This window comes from Chiloscyllium plagiosum, unplaced genomic scaffold (genome assembly GCF_037043375.1).
Source record: "Chiloscyllium plagiosum isolate Xiang-an unplaced genomic scaffold, Cpla_swu_hap1 HiC_scaffold_6, whole genome shotgun sequence".
Lineage (NCBI taxonomy): Eukaryota > Metazoa > Chordata > Chondrichthyes > Orectolobiformes > Hemiscylliidae > Chiloscyllium > Chiloscyllium plagiosum.
In genome coordinates, this window is record NW_028270144.1 from 60,244,135 (window position 1) to 60,269,309 (window position 25,175).

The window sequence follows — 25,175 nt, forward strand, 5'->3', positions numbered from 1 at the left end:
TGCAAACTCCACATAGTCAGTCGCCTGAGGCGTTAATTGAACCCAGGTCTCTGGCGCTGTGAGGCAGCAGTGCTAACCACTGTGCCACCGTGCCGCCCTAATGTGTACTCCAATGTCTCCATAAATAGAATTCAGAATGAGATAGCCAGTATAGGCTAATCATTTTTAATGATATATGAGCCATTCAATTGTTAGGAAATCCTTCTTGGGTTGATTTAGCAGATTATTTGTACTTGAAATACTCTGAAAAGAAATGATATTGATACATTTCTGATAGCTTCTGCTGCTGTTTTTTCTTTGCTTCAAGATTAATTTGCATTAAAGAAGATTTAGTACTTTGAAAGATTTTATTTTTATATAGCTCTAGCAAGTAACAGTCGATCAACAGACAAATTCTTCACTTGTTGTAATGCAGTTTTTTCCATGGGTATAGGTAACCTAGATGACCAGCTTGAGAGATGGCTTTTGGGGTATTTTCTTGGCACATTACATCTACAGTCAACCAGAGAGAGCAGGCTGCACTAACCCTGCTATTACGCAAGACAGTAGGATTAATTAATGACTTGCATTCATAATATGGTTGAATTTTACATTCAGTTTGAGGGAGATAAGTATCGCTTCAAGACTAGTAATTTAAATTTCAATAAGCTGGGCCATTGAGGGAATAAAATCAGAGCTAGCAAAGTGAACTGGCTAATTAGGATGAAGGATAGGGCAAAAAGATGTGGGGGCAGGCATTTAAACAGATCTCAGAGTACATAGGAGAGATGCATTCCAAAGAGCAAAGCATATGGTTGCACAAAAAAAGGGTGGCTGGTCAGCAGATTGGAAGAGTATGTAAAAGGAAACAAAGAGACCTAAAGACAATTTGGTGGTAAAGATTGGAGTAATAGAGAAAGCCAGCTAAGATTTAAAAATAAGGATTTTGAATGCATCTTTAACAAATCAAGAGTTGAATCTGAATGTTAGCTGTGTAGAAATTGAGTCTGAGAAAAGCATAATGGGTAATAAGGAAATGCCAAATGAATTAACCAGGTATATTGTGTTCGACTTATAAGACATAGTTTGGTGTGCCACTGGGATCGGTGCTGGGTCTTCAACTTCTTGTAATTTGCATAAGTGACTTGGCTATAGAGACCAAAGGTATAGTTGCTAAATTTGTTGACGGCACAAAAATAGCAAGGAAAGTAAATTGTGAAGAAGGAATAAAAACTCTATAAAGAGATATTAATAGGTTCTGCAAGTGGGGAAAGATCTGGTTAAAATGGATTACAATGTAGAAAAATATGAAATTGTCCATTTTGGTAGGGGAAATAACTCAAAGAAACATTACCTAAATGCTAAGAGATTGCAGAATACTGAGATGTTAACAGATCTCGATGACCTTGTGGATGAATTGCAGAAGGTTAGTATGCAGGTACAGCAATTAATTAGGAAAGCTAATAGAATGTTATTGTTTACTGTGAGAAGAATTTAATACAAAAGTTATGCTTCAGTTATACATCCAAAATGCTGTATACAATGTTATTCAAGGAAAGATATAAGAGCATTGGAAGCAGTTCAGAGAAGGTTTGTTAGAATAATATCAGGGATTAATAACAGAAACATGGCTCAGGGATGGGCAGGACTGGCAGCTTAATGTTCCAGGATACAAATGCTACAGGAAGGATAGAAAGGGAGGCAAGAGAGGAGGGGGAGTGGCATTTTTGATAAGGGATAACATTTCAGCTGTGCTGAGGGAGGACATTCCCAGAAATACATCCAGGGAAGTTATTTGGGTATTTGGGTTGAACTGAGAAATAAGAAAGGGATGATCACCTTATTGGGATTGTATTCTAGAGCCCCTAATAGTCAGAGGGAAATTGAAAAACAAATTTGAGAGGAGATCTCTGCTATCTGTAAGAATAATAGGGTAGTTATGGTAGGGGATTTTAACTTTCCAAACATCAACTGGGATTGCCATAGTGTTAAAGGTTTAGATGGAGACGAATTTGTTAAGTGCGTACAAGACAATTTTCTGATTCAGTATGTGGATGTACCTACTAGAGAAGGTGCAAAACTTGACCTACTCTTAGGAAATGAGGCAGGTGACTGAGGTGTCAGTGGGGGAGCACTTTGGGGCCATAATTCTATTCATTTTAAAATCATGATGGAAAAGGATAGACCAGATCTAAAAGTTGAAGTTCTAAATTGGAGAAAGGTCAATTTTAATGATATTAGGCAAGAACTTTCGAAAGCTGATTGGAGGCAGATGTTCGCAGGTAAAGGGACGGCTGGAAAATGGGAAGCCTTCAGAACTGAGCTAACAAGAATCCAGAATAAGTATATTCCTGTCAGGGTGAAAGGGAAGGCTGGTAGGTATAGGGAATCCTGGATGACTAAAGAAATTGAGGGTTTGGTTAAGAAAAAGAAGGAAGCATATGTCAGGTATAGACAGGATAGATAAAGTGAATCCTTAGAAGAGTATAAAGGAAGTAGGAGTATACTTGAGAGGGAAGTCAGGAGGGCAAAACGGGGACATGAGATAGCGTTGGGAAATAGAATTGAGGAGAATCCAAAAGGTTTTTACAAATATATTAAGGACAAAAGGGTAACTAGGGAGAGAATAGGGCCCCTCAAAGATCAGAAAGGCGGCCTTTGTGTGGAGCCACAGAAAATGGGGGAGATACTAAATGAATATTTTGCATCAGTGTTGACAGTGGAAAAGGTTATGGAAGATATAGACCATAGGGAAATAGATGGTGACATCTTGCAAAATGTCCAGGTTCCAGAGGAGGAAGTGCTGGATGTCTTGAAATGGTTGAAGGTGATAAATCCCCAGGACCTGATCACGTGTACCCGAGAACTCTGTGGGAAGCTAGAGAATTGATTGCTGGGCCTCTTGCTGAGATATTTGTATCATTGATAGTCACAGGTGAGGTGCTGGAAGACTGGAGGTTGGCAAACATGGTGCCACTGTTTAAGGAGGGCTGTAAAGACAAGCCAGGGAACAATAGACCGGTGAGCCTGACCTCCGTGATGGGCAAGTTGTTGGAGGGAATCCTGAGGTACAGGAAGTACATGTATTTGGAAAGGACTGATTAGGGATAGTCAACATGGCTTTGTGCGTGGGAAATCATGTCTCACAAACTTGGTTGAGTTTTTTGAAGAAGTAACAAAGAAGATTGATGAGGGCAGAGCAGTAGATGTGATCTATATGGACTTCAGTAAGGCGTTCGACAAGGTTCCCCATGGGAGACTGATTAGCAAGCTTCGATCTCATGGAATACAGGGAGAACTAGCCATTTGGATACAGAACTGGCTCAAAGGTAGAAGACAGAGGGTGGTGGTAGAGGTTGTTGTTCAGACTGGAGGCCTGTGACCAGTGGAGTGCCACAAGGTTCAGTGCTGGGTCCTCTACTTTTTGCCATTTACATAAATGATTTGGATGCGAGCATAAGAGGTACAGTTAGTAAGTTTGCAGATGACACCAAAATTGGGGGTGTAGTGGACAACGAAGAGGGTTATCTCAGATTACAACAGGATCTGGACCAGATGGGCCAATGGGCTGAGAAGTGGCAGATGGAGTTTAATTCAGATAAATGCGAGGTGCTGCATTTTGGGAAAGCAAATCTTAGCAGGACTTATACACTTAATGGTAATGTCCTAGGGAATGTTGCTGAACAAAGAGACCTTGAAGTGCTGGTTCATAGCTTCTTGAAAGTGGAGTCGCAGGTAGATAGGATAGTGATGAAGGCGTTTGGTATGCTTTCCTTTATTGGTCATAGTATTGAGTACAGGGGTTGGGAGTTCATTTTGCGGCTGTACAGACCATTGGTTAGTCCACTGTTGGAATATTGCATGCAATTCTGGTCTCCTTCCTATTGGAAAGATATTGTGAAACTTGAAAGGGTTCAGAAAAGATTTACAAGGATGTTGCCAGGGTTGGAGGATTTGAGCTATAGGAAGAGGCTGAACAGGCTGGGGCTGTTTTCCCTGGAGCGTTGGAGGCTGAGGGGTGACCTTATAGAGGTTTACAAAATTATGAGGGGTATGGATAGGATAAATAGACAAAGTCTTTTCCCTGGGGTCGGGGAGTCCAGATCTAGAGGGCATAGGTTTAGGGTGAGAGAGGTGAGACCTAAGAGGCAACTTTTTCACGCAGAGTGTGGAAGTGAGCTGCCAGAGGATGTGGTGGAGGCTGGGTACAATTGCAACATTTAAGAAGCATTTGGATGGGTATATGAATAGGAAGGGTTTGGAGGGATATGGGCTGGGTGCTGGCATGTGGGACTAGATTGGGTTGGGATATCTGGTCGGCGTGGACAGGTTGGACCGAAGGGTCTGTTTCCATGCTGTACATCTCTATGACTCTATGGTTGGTTGTCTTATGAGGGAAGGTTATGCTTGTACCCACTGGTATTTAGAGTAGGAGTCAATGTGATTAACATATGAACTTGAGTCTTGATAGGGTGAATTTAATAAGGATTTTTCCTCTTGTGGGGTAATCTAGAATTAGAGGTCACTGTTTAAAGACAAGGGGCCATCCATTTTAAAAAAAAAAGTTTTCTTTCTCTCATTGGGTTGTGAATTTTTGGAACTCTTCCTCATAATGAAAGCAAAGCCTTTGCAAGATGGAGGTAGATTCATGATAAGGGATATACAGGGATGTGGAGTAATCTGCACAGTCATAATCATATTGAATTGCTGAGCAGGCTTGAGGTACCATTTTGCCTTTGCTTACCTCTTTTCCTGATTTGAATGTTTACAATAAATGAGGCCATGAATGTCATAAAAAAAGGCCTCTGTTCCTCATTCCATGGATATTTGCAGCAAATTTGACATCAGCTGTGGAGCTGATTTTCCTTATTTAACAGGGTCCTTATTGTATTCCCCTTTTCCATGTGTCTTCGAGACTGTTGGTAAGCAGAATTTCCAGTGGGAAATCTTGAATAAGGATTTCCTGAACGTCTTGCAGGATTTAATTACAGTGGGTGGCTCAGTGATTAGCAATGCTGCCTTATCAGCTTCAGGGACCCAGGTTCATTTCCACCCTTAGGTAACTGTGTGGAGTTTGCATGTTCTCCCTGTGTCTGAGTGGGTTTCTGCTGGGTGCTCTGGTTTCCTCCACAGTCCAAAGATGTACCAATTAGGTGGATTGGCCATGGGCTAAATTACCCATAGTGTTCAGGGATGTCCAGGATAAGTGGATTAGCCATGGCAAATGCAGGGCTTACAGGGACAGATTCGGGGGCTGGGGGTTGTGGGATGGGATGGGTCTGGGTGGGATTTATATTTGGAGGGTTGGTGTGGACTCGAAGGGCTGAAATAACCCACTTTCACACTGTAAGGACTCTAAATGGATGCCAGGCATTTTGTAGTGTGCAGAATCTATCCCTTGCAAGAAGCTGTGGGGAAGGTGGCAGAGGAGAAAATGGCTTGGGATGTACCTGATATCAGCCCACCTTTTACAGTCACTAAGTTATGGGTGGGAAAGCACAGGGCTTCACCTTTTCCCTTGCCATCAATTGCGGCCTGAGTGTGGTCAATTTAAGCACTGACCGGCAAGATTGGCAGCCGTCTTGACTGATAAAACTCAGCAACTTGCCTGCCGGGCTGAGGGTGAGTTCACCCTTTTAAGATTTTGGAGCTTTATTCACGTATATCATACCGTAAATAAAGCATTTACAGAGTTAGAGTTTACAGAGCCTTAGTCTAAGTTGGGGATAAATTGTAGATGCAAGGGACTCAACAGTTGCAGCCTCTAAGATTGCAGTTGAGATACCAATGCCTAAGAGAATTGGGCAAGTATGGAATCCATGAAGGGTCAACTGGCAGTCAAGAGACAGCTTCAGCAGTCCAAAGCATGATCATAGCAAACTTCTCTAAAAGCAGCGTTTCAGAGATGGTGAAGACTGTAGATACTGGAGAGTCAGAGCTGAAAAGTGTGGCACTGGAAATGCACAGCAGGTCAGGCAGCATCCGAGGAGCAGGAAAGTCGACGTGGAGTCCTACGTTCTCGATGAAAGTCATATGCCTGAAATGTCAATTTTTCTATTCCTCAGATGCTGCCTGACCTTTCAGAGATGATGGGATGGTTGGGATCTGATCTTGAGGAAATGGGGATTGGTGAATGTAGGTTTGGGGTAATGTAGGAGATTGCACTGACTAGGGATCGAAGATTATGGTGTGTAGCGAGGCAAATATGCTGGGCTTGGAGCACATGCTGTGCTCAGCATAGCCTATAAACAGTGCAGTCAATGTAGTTACATGATGGATCCAGTTTTTCTAACTTCTGTGTTCACCAGGATCCTCAAACCTTGGGAAATGTAGCAAACATTTTTAAAATTCTTGTTTGAGACAGTTAATCTGGAGATTGTAACATCCTTAAAAGGTTTCAATGATAATTCCGGATGCTGAGAGTGGATTGTTTGCCCATCATCCAAGTTGTCTCTGTTAAAATTGGAAGTGCTGTTGGGATTGAAATTGAAACATTTTACCTTTCACTTAAATCCACCCTAACCTTTCATAGTTAAATTACTCTATGGTAGTTTGCCTTTTGTCTTTTTTATCAATTGTTTTGTTTCTTGAATAGCCTCATGCATCACAATTGCAGAAAAAATGGACAGTTTTAACCAATGCCCCTGTGATGTTTGATTTACCTTTCCCTAAGCTGATGCACTATTCATTTAATCATTGCATTTAATGTGAGTTGATGTTAGTATTCTGCAACAATGAAAAGAATCCAGGTCTTTGGGTACTCTTGGTTTCTGTAAGAGATGTTAGGTGAACTAGTAGCTAAACTGCCTTCAAGTAAAAACAAAGTACTGTAGATGCTAAAGATTTGAAATAAAAGCAGGTTGTGCTGGGGAAACTCAGATACAGTTATTATTTTGAATCTGATCTGACTCCTTTCAGAAATGTCCAATCGCCTTATTTAATTTAAAATGATTAGCCCTTGAGTCTCAATCCTAAGCATCTACTCAGTGTATCGATTTAAAAAAAAAGAAGCTGCTATTTCCTACACTCTACATCAAGGCCAGGATTACAACATGACATTTTAGTTGCACTAAAGGCATGCGTAGTAAATGCTTTTCCAGCACAAAAAGTAGTTGGCTGGTCCATCAGAACATGTGAAACATCTGGACTACAGTATTCCTCTGGACGGACATCTCTCTGATTATTTCTACTGCATTGTATAAAAAGATTGGGAGCTGCACAAAGAATTCTTTGTCAGCACCAGCAGTTGTACCTCTGGCTACATACATGTGGTTTCCTAATTAAAGACTATTGCCTATTGAGAATGTCTAATACACAAAAGTTGGTATTTTTTTAATCAAAGAAGTTTTGTTTATTAAATTCTACAGCAACCTCATGAGAAAGTTTGGTTAAAGTAATTCTTGAAAATACTTGGTGCATTATTCATAAAATAGGAAGTTGGTTATGATTTAAGGAAAAGACTAAACTGCATTGCATTTTCATAGCTTTTGACCTTTTTTCACTTTTGGACAGCTTTAAGCTTTTACAAGTTTTGAAATAAAGGGATAATATTTAAGCACTAATGGATCAAGTAGAGAGACAAGTCAGTTGCAAACGAATGTTATTTTCACTGTCACATAGGATTCACTCCTTTCATTGAAAGTTCTTTGCCTTGAATTATAATTGAGTTTCTTTATTGCCTGTGTTAGCTCCAGGGAACTTATTCTGGACTCTGTATGTAATGCTGACAGGAAATATGACTTCTGTATATTTATGCCAAAATGTCATACTCTATCTATTCCATCTCTCCATCTAGCTGATGAATCTCCTGTTCTCTTGCTCAATGTAAGAAAGGTAATAATTTATCACAATTAGCATTATATTCTATTATAGGCCTCTGTGTCTTTCCTCTTTTATTTGCTTTTCTGTAAATATCAGGTCTTTATACTCTCTCCTTCTATCTCTCTCTTTTTCCACCTATTCCTCCTCTCTGCAGATTTTTTATTTCTCTTTCTCTTGTTGCTCTTGCTCTTGCACGAACACACATTTTTCTCCAGTCTTGTTTTTTCTTGATGTCTCATGTGAACCAGTTTGAAAAACGCAGTGCCTTTGAGCTGTGAGTCACCTGAGTGTACAATTGAGAAACAGCCCTCAGTAGAAAACCATGGTCAGGCTCACTGCTAAGTGTGATCAGATATGATTTTTCTTCAAAGAAAAACCTTTTAGTTTTCAGGACTTTCTGGATTGTTCTCATTCATATTCTGTCATTCAGTTTGAATTTCTGGTGAAAATTGGAAACCTTCGCTAGTACAATTTTCAAAGATCCGAGTGATAGATTGGGAGGTCTTGTGCAGAATAATCTCAGTTTGATTAAGATTTAATCATAACAATCTGCTCAAATGCATCCTGAAGATTTGCAACAGAAGTACAGTTCCCTAGATGGAACAAAAATATGCTGAACATACCACAGCCGCAACATTTAAGTACATTCCAATTGTTATAAATGTGTAGGAATGATGTGGAGCAATCCAGAGCAAGAAACATCAGTTGGCTTAGAACTGACTTCACTAGGGCTAGAACAAAACTGAGCAAGATTGACTGGAATAGGAGATTAATGGAAATATCAATAACTGAACAATGGGCAATCTTCAAGGAGTAGATATCCACTCAGTCAATGTATATTCCCTCGAATGGAAAAGGTAGGTTAAACAAACCCAGAATACTCTGGATGGCAAAGGAGATAGAAATTAACATTAGAAAGATGAGGTGTGCTTATGACAGGGGTAAGGCAGAAAATAATATTGAGAATCAAAGGTTTAGGGGTGAGGTGAAGATGCAAGTAAGTACAGCAAAGAGAAACTGTGTAAAAAGACGAGCAGCTAACGAAGGGAAATCCCAAAGTCTTCTATCGGCAAATAAACAATAAGAGGAGAAGTTAAAGGAGGAGTCAGGCTGAATAGAGACAAGACAGAGGCAGGGAGCATGGCTATGTATTAAATGAATATTTTACATCTGTTTTTTGAAAAAGAGGAGAATGCTGCCAAGATCATGGTGACCAAGGAAGAAACTCAATCACTGGAAGAGATCAAAATTAACAAGGAAGTGTTGGATAGATTGTTGGCACTAGTTAACAAGCCATCAGGACTGGATGAGATGATGCATCTAAGGACTTTGAAGGAAATGATGTTAGAAGTTGCAGAGGTACATAATATTCCAGTGTTCCCTGGGCCCAGTGGAAATGCCAGAAGACTGGAGAATTACCAGCATTATAGCCTTGTTCAAAAAGATCATTGTAAGAATAATTCTGCCAATTATAGACCAGTCAGCTTAATATCCATAGTGGGTAAGTTTTCGGAAACAATTATTCAGATAGATTTTGTAATCACGTGGAAAGAGGTGGGTTGATTAGGAATAGTCTGCATGGATTTCTGAAAGGAAATCATTGAACTAAATTAACTGTTTTGAAGAGATATCAGAAAGGGTTGATGATGGTAATGCTTATGATGTGGTATGCATATACTTTCAGAGGAAATTTGATTATAGGGCTTCACAACAGATTTATAAGAACAGTTATAGGTCATGGTATAAAAGGGGTAGTGGCAACAAGGATACAAAATTGGCTGAGTGATAGCAAACAGAATTGATGATCAATAAGCATTTTTTTGGGTTAGAGAAGGCTAGTGGAGACCATTTCCAAGTTTGCAGATGACAGTAAACTAGACATAATTGTAACCTATGAGGAAGATTACTTGTAATGACAAAAGGACATTGAGAATTTGTGTAGTGGGTTGATGGGGAGAGATGAGGCTCAATGTAGAGAAGTATGAGTTGGCGCACATTGTTGGTTAGAAGGACACCGAAAGACACCATAAGATGGGGTGTTGGAGCAGAGGGAACTGGCTGCACATATGTACAGATTGTTGAAGGTGGAAGCTCAGGTGCAGAGAGCAGTAAATAAAGCAGACAGTGTTCTTTGCTTTATTGTGAGGTGCACAGATTACTAGAACAAGGAAGTGATGTTCAACTTGTACAAGAGACTTGTTAGATCTTAGCTGGAGTATTATGCATAGTTTGGTACCACATTATGGGAAAGATTTGAATACATTGGACAGAGTGCAGAAGCAACTTTAATAGAATGATTCTGGATATGAGAAAGTAGGGCGCGTTCTCCCTTTAGAGAAGTCTGAGAGGAGATCAGATTTGAGGCTTTCGAAATCATGAGTGAGCTATATGAGCAGATAGGGTGAAGTTTTTTTTTTCTCCATGTAAAAGTAACAAAAATATGTGGGCATTGATTTAGTGATGGACAAACGAAGCAAGGGAGTTGAGTTGTTAGGGTGTGTAATGCATGCCCGGCAGTGTGGTGGAGGCAGCTTCAGTTGAGGCATTCAAGGAGACATGGGTTTTTTTTGGATATGGATCTGGGAAGAGGCATGTGACTGGCACTTTAAAATAGAGCCAATGCAGGTAAGATGGGCTGAATGTCCTCTTTCTGCTGTGACGAGCCTGATCCTTTGACAAGGTTAGAATGTCCTTGGTTTTTATCAGAGAGGTTGTAAATGGCCCAGACTCCCAAAAGTCTGAGAGTTTAGATAGATTTTAGGGACTATTTATTTACTGCTAACAGATATTGCCTCAGGCAGAAGACTTTCATATTTTGAAATAACTTGCTTATTGAAGCGAGTGGCCAGTCCTAGCTGCTGAGTGTTTTTTGATTCAGTTCAGCAGCAATAGGTGTGAAGAAAGGCTGCTGGAGTAAGTTCAGCCTGGTACACTCCCTCCTACTGTCCTTCTGACTTTGTAACCTGTGGAAGGATTTTGTCATTTTTATTCTTTGTGTTAGAGGCGGGGGGGGCGGGGGGGAAAGTCAGAAATGGACCAGGTGAGGGAAATAGAAGAGTGAAAACTTGTGAAGTATTCAAGTTCAGAACAAGAGTAGGAAAGAAATCTCCCATTAATATTACACATTTTTCACAAACTAAAACAGCATAACCTGGACATATGGTTACTCATAGGACATATTTTTACTAGAAGGAAGTGAATGGAGTTGAAGAAGAAGTTGTTCAGTGTCCAGACAAGCTCAGCCAGGCCGAGAAAATGTATAGTTGAGAACTTGTTGGAAAGTGGAGAGCTCGCAAATTGTTTGTAGGAGTTGGATGTGTAAAAGGATTAGTCATCTCCTGGTAAAAGGCAGATGATTAGGGCCAAGAGAACTGAAAAATGAGAAAGTGATAGAGGGCATCAGAAGGGTCACTGGATGTTTGGTGGAATTATGATCAAAGAGTGCACCAGATAATGACATAAGTGGGTGAACAAGGAAATGGAGGTGACCAATGTCATGCTTGCAGATTCTCAATGAAAAGATTTAGAGAATGCAAGAGTTCAGAGAGAGGAGTTTAAGTCGGGTGATAATGCTAGAGATGTGTAAAAGGATCTGCTGGACAGAAAGATGAAGTTGAGATGGAGATGAATGTGATAGAATAAGTGTTCATACTGAGTTCAGAATTCACTGAGATGTAAGGGGCTTAAGATGCGGCCTTTGCTGGCGAAAAATTGTTCCAAGTAAGAAAAGGGATTGTTGGTGGGTAATGGTGATACATGCAAAGGGTAATATTCAAAGGAGGGAAGGGGAAGAAGAATATTGTAAAGCAGTGGGTGAGGATGCTGGTACCCAAGCAATATTAAACTTAGGTCTCCCTTTTGAAGGGAAAATAAATATTAAAGTAGCAGAAGATCTGAAGGATGCAATGAAGCAATGGAATAGGACAGTTTTGTGATTGAGTGAGTCGATGGCTGATTTACGAGTGTAAGTGCAGCATGCCTAGTGTTGATAGAGGATTTTGGGATGTAGCAAGTTTAGCAGTTCAAGACATTCCATACTGAATATCTCAGATATCTGTAATCCTGTGTAGGGCTGAAACTCAAAGAATTAATTTAAAACTAATTTGACGTGGAGTAAGTCAAGCTGTACAGAGTTGCTAAGGAAGGAGATGTCACCGTAAAAGCATGTTTTGATAAATACCCGATTAAACAAGAAGGGAAATAGAAAGCAGTGAAGCTGAACAAAGCAGAAGAGATAAATGGAAATCTCATTGGCAAGAGGAGTGGAGCAGAACAAGGCTGGCATTTCTGAAAAGAAGTCATAGCAAATTAGTTACTATTTTGTTGAATTTGCTATTTTTATTTCACAGTATAAATTTGTATAGAGAAGGTGGTTAATAATTCCAATTAGTTTGTCACATTACAAATTTGAAATATGTGGCATTGCATACCTGTTGCATTACAAAGTAATGAAGTGGAAAATTTTGACTTTTTATCTACATAAGAGATGAGATTGAAAGGCTAATGTGAATTGGGAAATGGCTTTCAATATATTGGAGTGAAAATAAATGCGTTTATTTCAAACAATGTAGAAGTGTCAATATTCTAAAGTATTGCAAAATCAATAAGACTTCAGCATAACTGGATATTGTAGCTGTCAGAAAATGGATAATACCTAAAATTGTAAACTTTTAATAACGTTTGAGTTAATCAGTGATCTGCTTTACAATGCTCAAGCAGGTTTTATCTGAACAAATCACAGTCTGAGGCCAGTATTTCTAGAAACTGAAGTATCAGATAATCAATTTACTTGATAAATCATCCCTTTCAGTTTGTGCTTTTTAATGTTACTCATTTTATAGAGCCAGATAAGCTGCAAACCATTGCATTAAGACTCGTTGGTGCCTGGCCCAGCCTGAATTTTTGTCCCCACCTATCCTGACATCATTCTCTCCAGCTGCAAATGAGACACCGTTGTGAAATATTTAGATGAGTCCTGGAAGTTAAAGTAGCTTGGGTCTCTCAAGTTTGGCCATGGAGAATTTCTGTATAGTCCAAGTTGCACCCCGGTCCACATAGTGTTTATAACTGCCTGGGCCTTTCCAATCATGGATGGAGCCAAGACAGTCAAGTTATTTAGTCTTAAAAAGGTGGTGGAATGCAGATTCCTTGAATTTCTTAAAGGTAGAGATCAATAGATTCTTGTGAAGAAAGTGGATGAAAGGTTATCAGTGAAAGGAGGGGTATGGATTTAAGGTTACAATCAAATCAACCATGATCTATCTTTAATGTTTGCTTAAGGATTTGTAGCTTGGTTGCTGTAGTTGTGGGTATGTTCGCCAAGCTGGGAAGTTGATCTGCAGTTGTTTCATCCCCTTTCAAGGTGACATCCTCAGTGTTTTTGGAGCGTCCTGTGAAGTGCTGGTGTACTGTCTTCTGGAATTTATTTGCTTCATTCCTACTGCTGCTGGTTGCCGGTTCCAGTTGTTCATTGCAGTGGTTGGTATACTGGGTCGAGGTCAATGTGTTTGTTGATGGAGTCCATGGATGAGTGGCATGCCTCTAGAAATTCTCTGCTGTCATCTTTTTAGCTTGTCCTATTATCATTGTGTTTTCTTAGTCGAATGTGTGGTCCTTGTCATCTGTATGTATGGCTACCAGGAACAGCTGGTCGTGACGTTTAGTGGCTAGTTGGTGTTCATGGATGTGGATTGCTAGTTGTCGGCCTGTTTGTCCTATATAGTATTTTGTGCAGTCTTTACGTGGAATCTTGTAAACTATGTTTGTCTTGCATATGATGATTATTGGGTCTTCAGTTCTGGTGAGTTGTTGTCTGAGCATGGCAGTTGATTTACGGGTTGTCATAAATCTGAGAGGTTTATCTTAATGGTGCATCTATTATGGTCTGCGAGCCATGATTGGCTTAGCTAGACTTGACAGGAGTAGTTGAGGGACCAGGGATGCCTTAACATCTGTAATTTTACTCTAGTAGACATGTTTGACTCTTGGGCTTCTTATCACTTGTGCCTACCATTGCACAATTTGTACATTGCTGTGTCACATACTTATAACAGAAGTAAATGTGTAACTCCAAATTAGGAGAATCTAGTGAACCTGTACTTGACAAAACTCCCTCAAATTAATAAATCATACATGTATTAAGGTTTCTGCACAGTTCTGCACATACTGCAGTACGTACTTATCATGGCTTATTTGCTGTGCCTATAGTCTATACTGTACAAATATCATGGAATGGCCTTGAATCGTGTGGATGTTATGGGAGTGGGTGGGAGCATGACTGGGCTTTGAGGTAGAGGAAGAAATATGTAGGGTATGGCTAAGACCGGTTGACCTTTCCTTTCAAATGGTTCCCAAATCTACATTGAGTACACCCCTGAGAGCTATGAACTACAAATGATCTAGAAGCTGACTTGATCCATGATTGGAGGGTCAAAAGATGCCTAACCTTGCAAATGAGCCTGCACACTAATAATTTCCCAGTGAAAATTGGAAGCTCTGGGAATTGGGGGTGAAAATCCTGGAATTGGTACCTCCCTGGTATTTTTTGAATGCCTCTGGAGTTTTTCTGACTCTGCAAAAGATCTGGGCCTACGTGTCTTGCAGTTTGAATATCTTCTAGTGATAGCTGAATAACCTTATTCTTGTGCATCTTCAGTTTCTCTAGAATTCAGTGATCCAAGGCAGCTCACCACCAACATCTTGAGGGCAAATAGGGATGAGCAATAAATGCAGTCTGAGCCAACAAATCCACATCCCATGAGTAAATTAAAAATGAGAGATATTGTGCAGTCATTTGATAAGACAAGAGCTAGAAACAGATCACTTAACTATTTTAGTTCTCAGAGTAAATCAACAGAACAACAGTTGCAAGCAAATTTTCTCAGCCGCATAGATATGGCTTTGCTTTTATAATACAAGCATATGAACTTACTACTTTTGGATTGGTGAGCTGTCTTGCTTGAGTTACACAGCTCTAACTACACACTTACAGTCATAGTGATGTACAGCATGGAAACAGAACCTTCGGTCTAACTCATCCATGCCGACCATGTATCCTAAATTAATCTAGTCCCATTTGGCAGCACCTGACCCGTATCCCTCCAAACCCTTCCAATTCATATACCCATCCATATGCCTTTTTAAATGTTGTAATTGTCCCAGCCTCCACCACTTCCTCTGGCAGCTCATTCCACACACACACCACCCTTTGTGTGAAAATCTTGCCCCTTTAGGTCACTTTTTAAATCCTTCCCCTCTCACCCTAAACATATGCCCTTGAATTCTGGACTTGCCCCCACCCCAGGGAAAAGACCTTGTCTCTTTACTGTAGCGATGCCCCTCATGATTTTATAAACCTCTATAAGGTCCCCTCAGCCTTCGACAGTCCAGGGAAAACAACCACAGCTTATTCAGCCTCCTATTTACCTTTTTAACCCAAAGTTTCTTCTCTCAGCCTTCTCCACAGATCTGACTGCCTTTGCAACCTCTGCACCTGGCTATCTTTCCAGTATTGTGCATGTAAAACTGATTAGTTGCCATTGCTTTTTTTCTTGTGTTTTATCTCCTGATGACTATGACCCCGCCCTCCGATAGGCTTGAGGAATTAATTGATTGCAGAGACAAGCTAATCAATGATATCATTTGCTCTATTTGGAGAAAAATAGCATCCTATTTTTATGGTACTTTTTGTGAATGCGTTTTTAAGAAGAATAATACTTTTTCGCATTTGAAAGAATTTAAAAACCAATTCAGTAGTATGTGAACATGTCTTTTAAACCCTGCAACATTCAAAGACCTATTCACTCATTCCATACTGCAACTGAGGTGCCCAGTACTTTGTATTGTGTCACCAAATTTATTTCCTTTTCCAGGAGCAAAGTCAGTAAAATTTATGAATAATAGAAACTGACTGTGTTTTGTCTTGAATACTTCAAATGGATCTCCAGTGCGTCCAGTATTTCCAAGTATTACTGATTTTTTTTTTTCTCTCTCTGTCATAGTTGGGAGGAATTGGTGATGAACAGTTCCACACTGAGGATCTGCTGTTCCCCCAAAACTGCAAACACTTCAATGGAAATCATGCTCTTTTATATCCCAGGGCTTGTATGGTGCAGTCATACTATCCCTACTACCTTTGGGCTGGGTAAACCTGGATTCAAATCCCAACTATTTTGGAGGTGTGTAATAACATCTCTGAAAAGGTTGATTAGAAATTATCTATGTTACACCCCATGGTCACAATACGCACCACAGTAGGGTGATAAATTGCTCCTGTAGCCAGGAATGGGATTCAATTTGAGGTGTCAAGTGAATTTTGTTAGATATATTTGTGATTTTGTTTCTGTGGAATGCCAAAGGGACTATGAGTATCATCATAGAATCATGAACGTTGACCTCATGTATTCAGCTCATTTTCACAAAAATCACAAAAAGTGTTGCTGATATATTTGCTTTATTGATGTAATATTCCATCCCGAATGGCATTGTGAGTTTACTTACAGAATATGGGCTGCAGCTCAAGGGTAACTAAAGACAGGCAATAAATGTTGGCCAGCCAGTGACACACACATCCCACAAGTGAATTTAAAAAATGAAGTGCATGTCTAACATACTCAAACTCATGTTTGAAATGCAATAGTCAAATGAGCTGCATTTCCTCAGCTGTCTAACCTATATATACTTGCACTAGTCAAAATAACGCTGGGATTTCTACAATTCCATCCACTGTAAAATTGGCCTTTATCAGAAACTTCGTAACTGTCCCTGAGCCATTTGTTCATGCTGCACACTTGAACTCATAGAAGCATTGACGGATAATGGCTACCATGATCAGATCACTACTTGCTGTATATTGCACAAACTCATGGAAAACCCTAAAGCACGTCCTAATAAGTGCCCAATCTACCTTTGATTACCCCTGGAATGATAAGGTATCTGCACGGTAAGTGATATTGGCTGTTTTTATGATGATACCGCATAGTAGCAACATGAGTGATGTTTATCACTAACAGATAATGCTGTCAAGCCAAAATGATGTTCTGCTTATCGTACAAATGGGCCATGTGGAATATGTACTTCAGTTCTGGTATGATGTCAGGTATGCAGGTTGTACATCCCAAAGACTGACGTATTGTATCAAACAACATGAATTTTGGCTGTTCCCAACAAGCAAGATATCCTATGCAACCAGTCTGTGCTTGTGAAACTTTCAATACCATTAGATGTGATTCTTGAACTGGACAGCATTTGTTGGGGGATAATCCAGAATGTGTGTGTGAGGAATTATGCTGATAACGAACTTAGTATAATCCTGAATGACAATCCTGTAGTTCACTTGTGTGGACTGGAAGCTACCTACATTCATGCACAGGGCCTTGTTCTTTCAAGGAGAAAGTGAGGTCTGCAGATGCTGGAGATCAAAGTTGAAACTTTATTGCTGGAACAGCACAGCAGGTCAGGCAGCATCCAGGGAACAGGAGATTCGACGTTTCGGGCACAGGCCCTTCTTCAGGAATGAGCAGAGAGTGTTCAGCAGGAGAAGATAAAAGGTAGGGAGGAGGGACTTGGAGGAGGGGCGTTGGAAATGTGATAGGTGGAAAGAGGTCAAGGTGAGGGTGATAGGTCGGAGTAGGATGGAGGCGGAGAGGTCAAGAAGAAGACTGCAGGTCAGGAAGGCGGTGCCGGGCTGGAGGGATCCGGCTGAGACAAGGTGGGGGGAGGGGGGATGAAGAAACTGGTGAAGTCCAAGTTCATCCCCTGCGGTTGGAGGGTTCCCAGTCGGAAGATAAGACGCTCCTCCTCCGACCGTCGGGTTGTTGTGGTTTGGCGGTGGATGAGTCCAATGACCTGCATATCCTCGGTGGAGTGGGAGGGGGAGTTGAAATGCTGTGCTACAGGTTGGTTGGGTTGGTTCGTCCGGGTGGCCCAGAGGTGCTCTCTGAATCGGAGCGATTCAGAGAGCACCTCTGGGCCACCCGGACGAACCAACCCAACCAACCTGTAGCACAGCATTTCAACTCCCCCTCCCACTCCACCGAGGATATGCAGGTCATTGGACTCATCCACCGCCAAACCACAACAACCCGACGGTCGGAGGAGGAGCATCTTATCTTCCGACTGGGAACCCTCCAACCGCAGGGGATGAACTTGGACTTCACCAGTTTCTTCATCCCCCCTCCCCCCACCTTGTCTCAGCCGGATCCCTCCAGCCCGGCACCGCCTTCCTGACCTGCAGTCTTCTTCTTGACCTCTCCGCCTCCATCCTACTCCGACCTATCACCCTCACCTTGACCTCTTTCCACCTATCACATTTCCAACGCCCCTCCTCCAAGTCCCTCCTCCCTACCTTTTATCTTCTCCTGCTGAACACTCTCTGCTCATTCCTGAAGAAGGGCCTGTGCCCGAAACGTCGAATCTCCTGTTCCCTGGATGCTGCCTGACCTGCTGTGCTGTTCCAGCAATAAAGTTTCAACCTTGTTCTTTCAAGACAGACAGAACATGTACGTGCAATGTGTCTGTTTCAACTCAAAATAGGTGACAGCAATTCATTGGTTAGGGCATTCTCTGATAAATCAGACAAAAATTATCTGAATTAACACTTCAGCATGAATGGATGCATTTTCCACAGCAGCACCGCTACCAATCAGTCTAGTTGTACTCTTCCTGTCATGCAATATAACTATTGGTTTACCCTTGAACTGGTATTCTTGCACATGTCTCTTTGAATGAAAGTAAAAGACAGTGTGCCAACAAAATATTCAGCATTACTCATTTTCTGTAGTTCAAATGACAACTGACATTTATAGTGAAAAATACCCATTTTTAGTGCCAGGCCTGGCTAAATTAATATTGATGTAGGATGTTCAATGCTTTTTAAAATCGAATGATATTATCCATTTAGGTTATTTCATTGGTACCAATCAGGAAAATGGCTGAGGGAGTTAAAATAGATGTAAAGTGAACTTTAAAGATATTTTCTTCTGATGTATTTTGTCTATTTTTATGGTAGTTTTTTCTGATTATTGTCTTATTTGTTCAGCTAGGATTATGCATTAGTAGAGCTTCTGCTTCAGTCCTGAATATGAACTGCAGTCTTGTCCTGTTACCCATGTGTCGCACTTTATTGGCATTTCTCCGAGGATCAAAGAAGGTGAGTGAATGGAATTTTTTTTAATAGATATTTTTATTAGAAATTTAACATTTTTACAAGTTTACAAAAATAAACAATACTCTCAAATATAAACATTGATATATAATTAAATCAAATATACAATAGCCAAAATTTAACAAAAAAAGAAAAAAAAAACAAAAAAGAAAAAAATACTCAACTATCTACTAATCTAACCTATAACTAACCAGAGTGTATATTTAAGTCTCTTACATGCTCGGAATGTGTTAACATCAGATGTAATAAAACCCGTATTCATGTGGGATTCCTCTCCTAAGGGGCCCCGGACCAGCCAGGTTTGTAATCTCAATTAAATAAAAGCCCTTGTTAGGATAGCCAAGATATCTGTATTTATGTAATTCAAGAAGGGCTGCCATATTTTATAAAATAATTCGGTCTTTCGGTGCACCATATTTGTAAGGAAGTCAAGGGGAATACATTCCATAATTAATCTGTGCCAATTTGAAAGTCCAGAGGGGCCCTCAGCCACCCAGTTTACCAAAATATTTTTCCTTGCACAGAAAGAAGGAATAGAAAATAGTCTCTTCCCGTACATGTCCAGGGAGGGAAAGTTCAAAAAGCCCAAAAGGAGAGATACAGGGTCCACTTTAATTTCCGTTCCTAGAATTTCTGTCAGGGTACTTGCTACTTTAGTCCAATATCTACGGATCTTATGACAGGTCCATAGGCAATGTACAAGAGTGTCCACCTCTATTTTACATTTAGGACACATTGGAGCTGCTCCTGCCTTAAATTTTGCCAATCGAACCGGTGCTATATGGGCCCTATGAAGTATCTTCAGCTGGATAGCCTGGGTTCTGTTACAGATAGTAATTCTTCTAGCATTTTCCCAAATATCATTACACGTTTCTATAGAGATTTCTAGTCCCAAATCCTGATCCCATGTTTTAAGCAGATTATCCATATCTCCCGATACTTCATGTAGTAAATGATAAATAGTACTGACGGAAGATACCCCCACTGGTCGTAAGACACTACATTCTCTATCTGATTTATAAAGACTATCTAATAACGTAGTCTTCTTCTGTATATAATCTCGAATTTGGAAGTATCGAAAGAGGTCTCCATTAGGTAATCCGAATTTCTGACGCAGCTGTTCAAAAGACATCAGGACCCCATCCTTAAATAGGTCCCCTAGACATGAGATACCCCTGGATCTCCAGAGTTTAAAAGTGGCATCTGTAAACCCCGGTTGGAATCCCCATGCTCCCACTATCGGTGCATAGGGGGATGTTTTATGTGAATTGCCCTCATTTTGCCGCATTATATTCCAAGCCTTAATTGTGTTTAATATTATAGGGTTTTTACAGTGATCTGTAATGATTTTCCTCTTGTCTGAAAATAAAAGGTTAATAAGTGGGTATTTTACTTGAGAGGCCTCGATGTCCAACCAGATTGATTGTGGATCAGACAAGACCCAATCAGCTATGTTACTTAATAGGGAACTTAACTGATATTTCCTAAAGTCTGGGAAGTCCAATGTCTGTGGAAACTGTAGCTTCTTCAGCTTAATGAGGGGCTGTCTATGATTCCAGATAAAGGAACCCAACCAGCCATATAATTTACGTAGAGCCGTCCTCGGCAGCTTCACCGGAAGCATTCTCATAGGATATAGGAGATGGGGCAGGACATTCATTTTGATTAGTGCTATTCTACTCAACCAGGAAATTGGAAGGTCTCCCCATCGCTGGAGGTCCTGCCTTATCCTTTCCAGTAAATGCACAAAATTAGCCTTATACAACTGACCAAATACTGGAGTGATAAAAATGCCTAAATATAAGAAGCCCTCCAGGGACCAACGAAAGGGAAAAAGGGATCCGTCCACTAAGTGGGGTGTCATAGCAAGGCCACCCATTGGCATAGCCTCCGATTTTGAAAAATTAATTTTATAGCCTGAGAATGCACTAAATGTCTTCATAACTTGGATTAGGCGAGGTATGGACATCAGAGGATTACTGAAGAATAGAAGAACATCATCTGCATACAGGGTAATTTTATGTTTACCTGTACCAATCCTCGGGGCCGTTATATTAGGATCAGCTCGTATAGCTTCTGCTAGTGGTTCAATTATTAGCGTCAATAACAATGGCGAGAGGGGACATCCCTGACGGCAGCTCCTACCCACACTAAAGCTATCCGAACTTAATCCATTGGTAACCACAACTACTTTGGGATCACTATACAATGTTGAAACCCATTTGGTAAACACCTGTCCAACGCCAAACCTTTCCAATGTGTAAAACAAATATGACCATTCAACTCTATCAAATGCCTTTTCTGCATCTAATGAAACTACTACTCCTGGTATTTTTCCCTGATGGCAGGCTTGAATCGTATTCAAAACCCTTCTAATATTATTGGATGATCTACGGCCCTTAATAAACCCCGTCTGATCCTCCTTTATAATATGTGGCAGTATCCTTTCTAGTCTTAGTGCTAACGTTTTAGAAAGGATTTTAAAATCTACATTTAGCAAGGATATTGGTCTGTATGATGTACAATCTTCTGGATCCTTTCCTTTTTTAAGGATAAGAGAGATATTTGCCTCTTTCAGCGAAGGCAGGAGACAGCCCTGACTATATGCATAGTTATACATGTCCATAAGTGGACCAGACAGTATTTCTGAAAATTCTTTATAGAATTCAGCTTGAAAACCATCTGGGCCAGGTGCCTTACCTCTCTGAAGTTGCCTGATTGCATCAAGTATTTCTTGGACTGTTAGAGGAGCATTCAGGACCGATACCTGTTCCGGAGTTAGGCCTGGAAAGGTCAAATTTTTAAAAAATGACTGCATCCTCCTCGTCCTATCTTCACAATCCTGCGATTTTATATAACTCAGAATAAAATTCTCTAAAGATCGCATTAATCTTTTTATGATCATGAGTCAGAATACCCGTACTTTCCTTGATAGATGTAATAATCTGAGGGGCCTTTTTTTTTCTTTGCAAGAAATGCTAAGTATCTACCTGGTTTGTCGCCATATTCATATAACCTTTGTTTTGCAAATAATATTTCCCTCTTAGCCGTTTGGGTAAGCGTAGTGTTTAGAGCTGTCCTAAGAGCCGTAATCCTTTGCAATTTAATAATAGAAGGTCTATCAGTGTATGCTGTTTCAGCCGCTTTTAAGCGAGCTTCAAGCAGACGCTGTTGTTCTCCCTTCAATTTCTTCTGGGTCGCTGAATAGGAGATGATCAAACCTCGCATGTAAGCTTTGATGGTCTCCCACATCATTGATGGGTTGCTTGCTGTACCTGAATTTTAAAAAGTTTTAAATTCTTGAGAGAAGTACTTTTACAAATTTACTATCTTTCATTAGGAAGGGGTCCATACGCCAATGCCGAGGGGGTGTCCCATTGTTCCTCGCCTTAGTTTCCATATATACAGCAGCGTGGTTGGAAATAGCTATACTATCTATTTTACAGGATGATATCGAATTTTAAAAAATCGAGGGGGCAAACAGCATATCAATTCTAGTATGACATTTATGTGGATTGGAGTAGAAAGAAAAATCTCTGCCCTGTGGATGAAGACATCTCCATACATCTACTAATCCTAATTCTTTGTTCATATCCATCAATTGTCTAGATCTGGGAGATACTCCTGCAGTACTCTTGGGAATCCTATCTATTTCCGGATCCATAATACAATTAAAGTCTCCCCCTATAATTATATGACGGGCGTCAAAAGCCATCAATTTTGAAAAGGCTTCCGTTATAAATTTAAAGGGGTCTGCCGGGGGGCAGTACAAATTTAAAATCCCATATTCCTCTCCATTTATGAGGGCTTTAATCAAAATATATTGTCCAGATTCGTCTTTTATCTGCTTTAGGATTTTGAAAGGGAAATTCTTCCCAACAAGAATAACAATTCCCCTGCTTTTTGAGCTAAAAGAAGAAAAAAAGGCCTGATCAAATCCACCCTGTCGTAATTTCAAGTGTTCTTTATCCGACAGGTGTGTCTCCTGTAGGAGATCTATATCAACTCTTTCCTTCTTAAGATTTGATAATATTTTCTTTCTTTTGACTGGCGAATTACTCCCCTTGACATTCCAGGTGCACCACTTAACCGACTGATCAACCATAATCATCTGGGCAAATCCGAGACCCCTCAGGAGGGGACACCCTATCCAGAACATCCCGAGCATAGAGCATATAAAATTTTCAAAAATAAAGCCTCTCTAATACACTCGCACCAATACAATAAAAATCTATTTCTAAATTAAAAAAATATAAAACGTATCTAAGTGGAGATTTTCCCCCTTGTTCCCAAGGGGTGTCACTTCCTCTCCAAAAGTCCATCATATCCTCTCCCAACCAATGCCCACCCTTGACCCAGACACTCCTCCATAAAATGAGGAGAATTCAGATATAATACAAAGCTAGAGTTAACAGTGAGCACCCTACCCCCACTCATACCAACACCTGGATATATTTGGTAATGTTAATACCATATATAAACATTTAACTATAAAATTACAACCTCAACAAATAATAATTAAATATACTAATACAAAATAACAAGGGAGAAACAACCCCGCTCCTAAAGACAGAGGTAAAATTGAATAAGGTTACCACCTCCCCTCACCAACATTAACCAAACCCCCCAGCTTATACACACACACATATACATACATCCCACATATATACATAAAATAATAAAAGAAAACAACCCCAAGGGGGGGGAGAAAATCAAATCCGTCTCCCCATCCCCCATGATAATATTAATCAGTAAAGTAAGAAAAAAAGGGGGATATAAACCAAAGCGGGGGGAAAGGCAAATCAACATCCATTATGTCTTACAGTTTATCTAAGAGAGTCCAAGAATTCCTTAGCCTTTTCTGGCGATCCGAAGTTATACACAGATCCTTCATGGTTAAAACGTAGCGTCGCTGGGTAGCGTAAGGAGTACTGAATATTTAAGTCCCTTAAACGCTTCTTCGCCATGTCGAATGCCTTCCTCTTTCGGACCAGAGCTGGGGAAAAGTCCTGGAATAACATGATCTTGGATCCTTTATAGATCATAGCTTGGGGGTCTTTTCCAAGATTTCTAGAAGCTTCTAGGAGTATCTGCCTCTCCTTGTAGCTCTGCAGCCGGAACAGGACCAGGCGTGGGCGCTGGTTCGAGCCGGGCCCGTGTATTGCGACCCGGTAGGCCCATTCTACCCTTACCTGGCCTGATCCAGCCTCCAGATTTAAAAGTTGTGGCAGCCACTGCTCCAAGAATGCTGTAAGCTGGCCTTCCTCTTCCCGTTCGGGAAGGCCCAGCAAACGAATATTTTTTCGACGACCTTGATTATCGAGGTCGTCAATGTAATTCTCTAAGGTCCGGACCTGATCCACAGCTGATTGCGCTGTAGTTTTGGAGGTCGCGGCCTTTAGCTCCGCCCCTCCGCCTCGGCGCTCGATCTCCTTAATGTCTCGGTCGTGCTTCTGCAGCGCGGCCAAGGTTGAGTCCCATCGACTTCGGGACTCCTCGATAAAAGCGTCGATCTTCGTATCCAGCTTGGAGATCATCTCCACAAGGCTTGTCACTGTAGGTAAGTCCCTCGGGGTGGCTGTGGACGCCTCAGCTGCAGCTGGAGAGGGTGGGGGAGGGGTTCCTGCTTGCTGAGAGCTGCGGGCTCCCTTCCCTTTGGTCATTTTTACTAAATATTAGACTTTTTAAATGTAATACTAAGCAACTAATTAAATTGAACAGCTATTATGAATGATTTGGTGAGTGTGATGGGGGTGGGTGACCCACTTTACCCAAGTCTTGGGAAGAGCACTATAGACTCAGACTTGCTGGGTCGCCGCCATCTTGGATCCCCCCCGAATGGAATCTTTAATCGGTGAAACTTGCCAACTGTAGAAAGCAACCTTATTTGCAGAGATTTCAAAAAGATCCAACTTGAAAACAAACCTTACTCTAAAATGTTTTGCAATCTGGTGACTTTCCTTACTCTTAATGACCCAAACCTGGGTGCTTTTTTGTTTGCTAAAGAAAATATTTTTCCACACTTATTCAATATGTGGCCAGAGTGGAATCATTTGGGATGTCTGGTTGATACAGATGCATTTCACTGAAAGGTCTGTTTCTATGCTGTATGATTCTATGCTCTATAAGCCTTTCCCTGGGGTGACATCTGTGGCAAGCAAACATGTTAATTAGGAAGGAGGGTGACATTAACACCCAGTCCAACCATCTT

The 25,175-nt window shown here is 40.7% G+C and overlaps 1 protein-coding gene across 3 annotated transcripts in view; it reads left to right on the plus strand.

Annotated features, from left to right (window-relative positions):
• nox4 (NADPH oxidase 4) overlaps nucleotides 1-25,175 on the plus strand; it is a 172,901-nt gene that overhangs the window by 13,354 nt on the left and 134,372 nt on the right. For 2 of the 3 annotated variants that reach the window (XM_043691547.2, XM_087988033.1), the window contains exon 3: nucleotides 18,839-18,949. In XM_043691547.2, coding sequence (XP_043547482.2) covers nucleotides 18,839-18,949 — 111 coding nt within the window. The remainder of the gene's footprint in view (nucleotides 1-18,838; nucleotides 18,950-25,175) is intronic. The other variant, XM_043691549.2, reaches the window with a different exon arrangement.